At 36.7% G+C, this 10,367-nt stretch overlaps 1 protein-coding gene across 1 annotated transcript; it reads left to right on the top strand.

The window, feature by feature from the left end:
- The first annotated feature begins 2,536 nt into the window (after positions 1–2,536).
- On the top strand, positions 2,537–6,930 carry LOC109213235. Its single transcript, XM_019377005.1, has 5 exons — positions 2,537–2,663; positions 2,876–3,337; positions 5,003–5,074; positions 6,496–6,656; positions 6,868–6,930. Exons 1-5 carry the CDS (start codon positions 2,537–2,539, stop codon positions 6,928–6,930), a joined length of 885 nt encoding a protein of 294 aa, XP_019232550.1.
- Positions 6,931–10,367: the final 3,437 nt, after the last annotated feature.

Here is a 10,367-nt window from a genome sequence, read left to right as displayed (position 1 = left end):
AGATTGCTTCAATTTCTCAGTGGCCTAAATGAGACCTATGAACAAGTGAGAAGGCAAATATTGATGAAGAATGTCGAGCTAACTTTGAACCAAGCTTATTCCTTGATAATTGAGGATGAAAGCCAAAGATCAAGTCCATATCCGGCCTTAGGCACCAGTAGAGATCCTATTGCTATGGAAGTTGCATGAGGACAAGGTTACAAAGGAAAGAAGACCTTCATGAGATATGACATTGGAAAATGAGTGGACATTTGAAGGAAAACTACTACAAATTGGTAGGTTATCCTGCACATTTTAATGCTAAGAGAAGGGTTGTGGCTAACTGTGCAACTGGAACCTTTGAGCATGAAGAATTACCACGCATAGCTGGAGGAAAATCGAACAATGATGGTCCTGTAGGAGGGAACTTCTATATTGAAGATCAATACAGGTAGATTTTGGATATGTTGAACAAAGACACATCAGTACCACAAATGAACATGGCAGGCATTGCTACTGTACTAATGACTAGTTGTCACAGTAAAGAATGGATAGTTGACTCTGGTGCGACTCATCATATAGCTGATTTCTTAGATGTATTGCACTTTAAGACTGAGTTGAAAATTGGTAGAGACCAAGTTCACTTACCTACTGGTGAGAAGACAAACATCTCTCATATTAGTAGTGCAACATTCCTTAAGTAAATAGAAGTTAAAAATGTGATATATGTACCTGACTTTAAATTTATTTGTTGCCTGAGTCAAAGTTCACAAAGGAACTTAGTTGCTATGTTCATTTCTATCCTAATATCTGTATATTTCAGGACCTTTGGAGTGGCAGGGTAAAGGGACTGGTAAGGAGAAAGGAGACTTGCATGTGGTGAAGGATGAGCACAAAACTAGAGTTCCGAGGGAAGCATCAGTTGCAGCAGTTCAAAAACCATAAGTTGATGGAAATCTTTGGCATAAGAGACTGGGTCACACTTCTGTTAGTACAATGAAAATTATAGAGTTTTTACAGCATAAGAAACTAGATTTGGATGTGAATAAGGATTGTTCTGTTTGTCCCTTGGCTAGCAGAGTAGACTAGTTTTTCCTATAAGTGTCTCAAGAAGTACTAGTCCTTTACTGCTTTTGCACATGGATATTTGGAGAGCATATAATTTCCCCACACATGATAGGAAGCATTATTTTCTAACAGCTATGGATGATTATTCTAGATATACTTGGGTTCATGTACTGCAATTGAAGAGCGGTGTAATTATGGTATTGCAAAGGTTTCTTTCCATGTTAAAAACACAGTTTAGTGTAGCAATTAAAAATGTTAGAATTGATAATGGAGGAGAGCTTTTCAGTAAACAGTGCAATGAGTTATTTGAATTCTATGGTATTATACATCAAAGTAGTTGTGCATACACTCCTCAATAAAATGGGGTAGTCGAAAGAAAGCATAGACATATACTAGATACAACAAGAACCTTAAATTTCCAGGCTTGTGTGCCCACTAAGTATTGGGACGAATGTATCACTAATGTTGTGTACATTATGAATAGGCTCCCTCCTGTAACTCTACGTGGTAAAACACCTTATGAGCTTCTATATCTTGAAAGGCCTTCACTTGAGCACCTGCAAATCTTTGGATGCCTATGCTATGCAACTACCACAATTCATGATAACAAGTTTTCAGCCAGAGCCAAACCTGCAGTACACCTTGGATACCCAGACACACAGAAGGGATACAAACTTCTGAATCATACAACTAATCAATTCTTTGTATACAAGGTTGTTTTATTCAAAGAGCATTTATTTCCTTTTGCTAAGTCTTCATCCTCACACCCTGTCATGGCTCCTGCTAAGGGAAGTTTGTCATTTTAGCATGAACCATTACAGGCAACTGCAGATCCTGTACTTAAAACTGAAGCTGATGCAGGTTATAAAGTTGATCATGTCCCACATGCTGCACCTGAACAAGCAATTGAGCCTCCACAAGCTGAACATGGTGAGACTGATGAGGTGAAGCTGAGGCAGCTGAATCTATGGATGATGAACATACAAAAGCTGCACATGAACATAAAGAAATGGAATCAATAAGGATGCAACATCAACCTTTGGAAATTAGAGGTCAAGAGCCAAGAAGGTCTGGAAGAAGCACCGAGGAACCTATATGGTTACAAGATTATGTCACAAAGAAGAAGGCACATGGTGTGACATTGTACCCCCTTTAAGACTACCTAGCTTACAATCACCTTTCAAAGAAATGTAAGAGCTTTGTGGCAAAAGTCTCAGCATTCACATAACCTCAGAGCTTTACAAAAGCCTGAAAAGACAAGAGATGGATTGAGGCAATGCAGTAGTAAGTCAAAGCATTAGAGGATAACAAGACATGGAAAATAATGGACCTGCCTAAAGGAAAAAACGCGATTGGATAAAAATAGATATACAATATAAAGTATAAAGCCAATGGGGATGTTGAAAGGTTTAAGTCCAAGTTAGTGGCTAAGAGATATAGCTAGAAAGAGGGATTGGACTACCATGAGACATTCTCACCAGTTGACAAAATGGTAACTGCAAGGTCAATAATTGCAGTAGCAGCATCTAAAGGTTGGACTGGGTATCAAATGGATGTGTATATTACATTTATGCAAGAATATCTATATGAAGAAGTATATATGGAGATGCCTCAGGGTTTTAGAAGACAAGGGGAGACCAAAGTGTGAAAGTTAGTGAAGTCCCTATATGGGCTAAAACAAGCTTCAAGACAATGAAATATCAAGCTCATTGAAGTACTTATTGAGGCAGGATATGCTCAAAGTCTATATGATTATTCACTATTTACCAAGAAAAAAGGAACATCTTTGTGGTTGTTCTTGTATATGTGGATGATTTTCTCATAACAGGAAGTAATGAGCAATTCATTCAGGAGACTAAGGATGTTCTAAATAAAAAATTCGAAGTAAAACACCTAGGAGAATTAAGGTATTTCTTCGGAATTGAAGTGATGAGGTCTAGCAAGGGGATCTTGTTATACCAAAGGAAGTATGCATTGCAGTTAATCTCTGATTTAGGACCGGGTTCTACTAAACCAGTGGCCACTCCAATAGACATGAATCAGAAGTTTACCTCATCAGAATTTAATGAATATGTTGGGGTGTCCAGAGATGATTTGATGAAAGATGCTGGAGCTTATCAAATGTTTATTGGGAGGTTGATATATCTAACTATCACAAGTTCATATATAACATTTGTTGTGCATACATTGAGTCAATTTATGCAGTCACCTAAGCAATCTCATTGGGTAGCAACAGTAAAAATTGTGAGGTACATTAAGCAGAGTCCAGGGATGGGAATTCTACTGAGCAGTGAGAGTGCAAATACCTTAACCTGCTTTTGTGATGTAGATTGGGTTGCATGTCCTAATATAAGGAGTTTAGTAACTAGTTTCTTTTGTGAAGTTTGGTAAGTCATTGGTATCATGGAAATCAAAGAAGCAACAAATATTGTCTAGAAGCTCAGCAGAAGCGTAATATAGAAGTCTTGCAACAGCTACTGCAGAAACAGTATAGCCGCTTGGGTTGTCCACAGAACTTGGCATTACAGTTGAACAACCTGTGAATATGTTTTGTGATAGCAAGGCAGCCCTATAGATTGCAGTCAATCCCATATTTTATGAAAGGACTAAGCATATAGAGATTTATTGCCACTTTGTAAGAGATAAGATTAAAGATGGAAAGATCAAGACCTATCACATAAGGACAAAGGAACAACAAGCAGGGTTGTTGACTAAAGGGCTTGGGAGAATTCAACATGCATACTTGTTAAGTAAACTTGGAGTGCTTAATATCTTGCACCCTCCAGCTTGAGGGGGAGTGTGGGAATAACAAATAGTATGCCAGTTGGACAGTGAGGTTGTTAGCTAGTTGTCAACAATTGATTATGGTAGTTATAGTTAGTTGGCACTAACCGATTGGAGTTAAGTTAGTAGAGGTTAGATAATTTTGTATATATAGATGTAATGTACATTTTATTTGTTATCCATCAATATGCTAGAAAGTTCTGCTCTATTTATTCTCTCTCTAAAATTCATTTTCTCTTAGCCTAGCTTCTGCTATCTCACGTCCATTAATGGAGATTGAGTTGTAGTTCAATTCAACTCTGCTCACAGAAAGTAGACCACGTACAAAATCTAAGGTATTATTATGATCAACAACTTTAATATGTTTTAAAGAGAAAAACAATTTGATCCTGAAACTATTGGTTGGTTTGTTATAAATATTTGTTGACTTGAAGCCTAAATTACCTAAGATGATTGCGGTTAACGAACAAACAAATCCGTCAACTAAGAAAACAAAGTGACTGGTAATTTTAGGATTATTTATGACCAATACTAAGTAATAAACAGTTGGCCTATTCTGTTTCCCCCCTATTGAAGTCCTCTAATTGACAGTGTATAAGAAGGAACTTCCATTACCATTTGAGAGCGATTTATATATTCTCTGTAGCTATGGGAAAGTCTTGGAATAATCACTTTTGATGTCTTTGGAATAATCAATCTTGTAATATGAGTGATAATGTAGCCAAAATAATATACCATACGAAATAAGATAAGTATGCAAGGCATCCTATTCGCTGTTTTGTACTCGATAATAATATTAAGCGTCGTATATTTGTTCGATTTTTGTAGAGGTGTTCCTGGTAACACTCTGTAAATTCGGATTAGGTGTGAACGTATTAAATGAATATTAATATGATATTTTAGATATGTAAAGTCCAATCGGGATGAGTATTGGTGGAAATAGTTGTTTTGTAATCAAGACAGAGAGTGAGGTGCATAAGATTCGATAAAAATCGACTAAGTTTATGAATATCTGTCTTCCATCCTTATTTAGTAAAAATCTTTTAGGAATTTGAGTGAACTTAAAATATTAAAGTCGCCGCCCTTTGAAACACCTTTCCAATGATATATTGTGGAGCTCGAACGGATCTCTGTACAAAAAGTTATATACATTTTACTAAACAATATGCAGAATGCGCGCCCAGTTGGTCCCGTGTGCGGCCGCGCACTTGTGGCAGTGCTATTGCCCTTGCTGCGCATTCAAGTGCGCGTTTGGGCATTCAGCTGCGTGGGAGCGCACCCGGGGGGTCGTTTTAAAAGCCCTACTTCATCCCCCATACCTCAAAACACAAAAACTTGCTCTAGAAAGAGAAGCTCTCAAGAACCTAACTTCCTCCAAGGTCCCTCCACTATCCATGGTAAGTTCTAATGGTGATTTTAAGTTAATATCAATTCTCCAATACCTTATTAACATGGGTAAACCCTTCAAATCATTAGATATTCGATTGGGACATCAATATTGAGAAAAGAAACTCTAGAACTTGAATTCAAGATGATTGAACGTCAAAAAGGTAATATCTTCACCCTCTAATTGATTACAGTATTGGATTAATGATTATAGACTCTAGTTCATGAGATATGAGTTGATGGGTTTGATAGAAAAGCATGAATGATTATAGGTTTGGGTAGTTGATTGTTGATTATTGAATAGGGTGTTGTTTATCTTATGGATGATGAATAATGATATTGATTATAATAATTTGAGATTTTAAAATTTATCTAGGAGCAAGAGAATGTGTTGTTGGGTTTATAAATACCATTAATGAGGGATATGAGGCTTTACGGCCATAAGGTGTTTGGAAAAATTCCTAAGCTACCAAAATATAGCCTTAGTGCTATATTGGTTCCTCTTGATATATATTGCCATATATTACCGTTGAAAGAGGCTACGGATATTGTGATACGCTTAAAAAGGCCAGCGTCAAGGTATGTGAGGCTAGCTCTCTATATTTGGAAATGTTTATGATTCTCCCTACGTCTCATTCTTTTTGACTATTACGAATTTTCTCAGAAAGTAATTATGCCCCAGTTCCATGAATAGTTGTAGAACTTCTATTCTCTAGATGGAATAGTTTCATAATTCGTTAAATGTCCTATGAGTCTCAATTATGACAAATCATTTTATTATGAGTACATGTCTCAGTCTAAAAATATTCAGCATTCGAGTATCATGTAACTTAGTATGGTTCAGTATTTCAGTATCATGTATTGTAGTATGATTCTCTGTTCTTGATTCTAAATCCTTGAATGTTAAACACCTATATTTAGGCCCGAGGCCGTATTTTATGCTTTATGCATAGTTGATACTGAGGTCGTAGTTCATGATTTATGCATATTTGGGCATGAGGCGTAATTTATGCTTTATGCATCTTTGGGCATAAGGCCGTAATTATGTATACGTATACTTGGGCCTGAGGCCGTAGCTTGTGCACATATATATTGGGCTCGAGGCCGTAGTTTATTATTCAGATAAACAGGTGGTTCATCATTCAGAAAAAGGGAGTATTCATATCCTTACTTCCTTGTTCAATTATCAGTTCAGTTCTCAGTTATCAGTTATCAGTTATCAGTTGAGTTTCAGTTTCAGTATTTACAATTCTCTCTTTCCGTTGTTTTACATACCAGTGCAATCCAAATGTACTGACGTCTCTTTTGCCCGGGATCTGCGTCTCGCAATGAAGGTAACGATTTTTAGGTTGACGATTCTGCTTGCTAGGACATCTCGTATCAGCTATTGGTGGGCATTATCCCTCTTTTTCAATCTTTACGATATTTCAGTTACTAAGGTATGCGGGAGACCTTGTCTTGGCAGTTAGCATTTCAGTATTCTTTAGAGGCTTCGTAGACTGTAGCCCAGTCAATTAGATATTAACATGCTTTTATGTGTTAGCCTTGTTGGCTACTCGTTTATCCTCGAAGACTTTTCGGTACTTTCTGCATTTATGATATTTCAATTAGACTCTTTAGTAGATCAACATGTTGCATGTTTATATTCAGCTTACAGTTACACCACATGTTGATTCAGCCATACAGTTGGTTTTCTCGGTCACATGCAGTTAGGCACCGAGTGCCGTGTTACACCCAGGCCATGGTTCGGGGCTTGACATCCCTTATAGACGGATCTTTTGTATGCTTAAGAAGGTGTTTATTGGACATGATTCAAGAGTGAATCTTGATATGCTTAAGACTTTCACATGATCTATTTTGTAGATTATGTAGAAGGTGATCACACGTCAAAAAATGAACATTTTTTGTGTAAATGAATTATCTTTAATTATTACAAGATATCTTTGTTTATATACTAACATAATAACATATACAAATAGTAAATCGAGTTACTTTTTTTATGACAAATTTGTACCGGAAAAAGACCAGTCAAGTATTATCACCTCACTCAATGACCTTTTAGATTCATGCCATGTGGACTATAAAATAATGAATGGCTGAAATATATTTATATTTTATACCTATCAAAAACTAAAAATGGCAAAAATTATACTAATACAACGCGTTAGTAACCAACTCACACCTCTTACTTTTTTTTTCCTTTTAATATGTTTCTTGCTTTTTGCAAAATAAGGCACCATAACTTCAAACTACAAAATGTCAAATATTTTCTGAAAATTAATATATCTGTTACATCTTAGATTTAAATATTTCATAGCTTGAGCACAAGTAATTGCAACTATGATCGCTTGAAACTTTGGCGATATTGCAATATATTTCGTGGAATTGGATTAGTTAAAAAAAGTTGAGTACTGCTTTTTGATGGGGATGGTAGTGTTTCTTCTGAAAAGTATTTAACATTTCTTACCTGAGTACAAGTTGTAGTTTTTTATTTTGTTAAAAGTAAGAAACAACTAAAAAAGAGAAAAAAAGAAGTAAGAATGTGGGTTAGTTTTTAATAAGCGTCGTTAGTATTTTTGTCAATTTTTATTTTTATAGGTATAAAGTGTAAATGGATCTCAGCTGTTAATTATTTTATTGTCCATATGGCATAAATTTAAAATGTCATCGAATATTATTTGAGGCAATAGTACTTGACTGGATCTTTTTTCATTTGAACCATCCATCTATTTTTGTGTTGTTAGTAAGCCTAGTCTTTCCGGCAATTGCAATGACTTTTTTTATTTCTTCATGTTAAAAAAATTGTTTAGATTCACTGGGACCAGAGGCAATCCAGGATTTAAATTGTATGGTTTAGATTTATAATTTTATTATATCTCATCTAATTTAATGGGTTCAAAACTTATTAATTGTATATATTTAATAATTTTTTAGGCAAAATACAATTTATGAACCAAAGCTATGGGTTCAGACGAACTCGTCGCATATCAACACTGGATATTCCCTGGCTGGGACCTAATCTCATCTTTTTTTCTTTTTTGAAAATGTGGACTAATATCATAACACGGATATCTATTTATACTTGCTTATGTTAAGAAAATTTCACTATTGCGAATCCAGCGGTGGTATTTTTAAACTAAAACATGTAAAATACCTGGTAAAGATCACATAATATTATTTTCTCTGAATTTCTTACTCCATTTGCTGTTTACGATAACAAGAGTAACCGATATGTGTTGACCTATATAGGTCTATGTCTTTGCAAGTGCTATCAAGTTTAGTGTTTACTCGTAAAACAATCAGTTAAATTTACACGTGGTTTATAGACAAGTGAATCGATTTGATCCTAAAATGATAAATAAATTAGACAAAAATGCAAGACTTAGCGTTGAAATCGAGATAAGACAGTAAAAATCTTGAGCCTAGAAGCAGAGTTTGCGGAGGCAGTAAGAACAATGTAAATAAGCAAAAAATATTACTGAGCTTTTGATAGAATATAGTGTATACTTGTCCGAAAATTCATGTCATTACAATGATAGTAGAGCTTGCTATTTATAGCCGCACCTATGGAACAAGGTCCTAGGATCAAGCCCCTCTTAAATGACAATTATCAGGGCCATCGAAGAATGTGTAACGGTAGACAGTGAATGTCATATTCTCTGTAAAGGACCGTGCACTTAATGCCATAAAATATTCTTCATTGAATGCTACCGGGTAGCAGGCATTTATTTCTCATTTATGAATATCATTCCCTCTGGTGACAAACGAGATGGTTGCCTTCGCACCCGACTGTCTTCTGCCTTCGGCTCCACGTGTCGGTTTCTCATGCTATCATTAAATATGAACATATTTTATCCTATACAGATAGTCCCCCTGCTTTCCGGTGGCATAACTTTGTGTCACCTGGAAGTTGGTAGAGATACCTTTCTTGGCGGAAAATTCTGTGCCCCCCTCTGAAAAATTTCTGACGGTTGATTAGACGCACGTCTCTTCGCATTTAATGCCCCGAACACGCGTCATCCCACAATTCAGCACCACTTTTGTCGGTTATTGAGGTAATTATGGCCACGATTTTAGCTTCCTATTCCTTTACTTATACACATCAAACTTCTCCATTTACACTTCATAATTTTCCAAACTTATTCAAACTCTCTTTACTCCAGTCGAACTTGTCTTCAACTTTCTCTAATCTTTTCTTCAGTAAAAACCCTTTTCTCTCTTATGATAACAATGGCTTCTTCTTCCAGAAACCTTAGTTCGTCAAAGAACAAAGGCAAATATGATGATGCTCCTCCTACGGTTAGCACCATTATCCCAAGAAGTCTTGTCATAACTAAAGACTTCGAAGAGAAGTATCCTTTCGCTAACCCTCGCACGTGGGCTGTTGGCATGTATCCTTCTTCTATCCGTCCTTCCAGCATTCCCGCTATGAAGGAATACTGCCGTTTTCATGATTTGAACATCATTGCTCCTGACCAGACGGAGCGGATAACCTTGCCCAAGAAGGGTTTCACATATTTTTACACGTATCCCTTCACTTTGGGACCATTCTCTTTGAGCGAGGAGCTTGACTCTATTATCGTGGAGTTCTGCATCCATTACCATGTATGTCTGGCTCAAGTGAGTCCTTCTATGTGGAGGACAATCGTCTTCGGCGTCTATGCCGGGAGACAGGTGAGGAGTTAACCCTGGCTCGATTAATAAACCTTTATTCCCCCAAGATTTTCCGCGTGGAAACGATAAACTTCAACAAGCGTGGTCATCATGCTCTGCTAACCAGTATGGATGATAACAACGACTATGGGTGAATGGAACGGTTTGTTGCAGTTACCACCAGGGACATTATTCCGGCCACAGCTTCATCCTTTACGGAATTGTGGAACAGTACTCGTAAGTTCATCGTTTGCATTTTCTTCTAGTTAAAGATCACCCCATGTTGTTACCGATCCTTTTTACTTATTTCAGCAACTCGATGGACTCCACCAGGGGTTGAAGGCTTGGACCAGTGGGTCCAAAAGATTTTGGTTGTTACTACGCCCGAGACCCGCTCGTGGAAAGAACTAGCCCTTAAATATAGGTGGAAGGAAAAAAATCATGGTAGATTGAATTCAACTTGTTTTTTCCTTTCGTATAAGAAAGCGGATTAACCT

The sequence above is a fragment of the Nicotiana attenuata genome, unplaced genomic scaffold (genome assembly GCF_001879085.1).
Source record: "Nicotiana attenuata strain UT unplaced genomic scaffold, NIATTr2, whole genome shotgun sequence".
NCBI lineage: Eukaryota > Viridiplantae > Streptophyta > Magnoliopsida > Solanales > Solanaceae > Nicotiana > Nicotiana attenuata.
The sequence above is the reverse complement of the archived record's forward strand: the minus strand, read 5'-3'. Positions and strand labels throughout refer to the sequence as shown.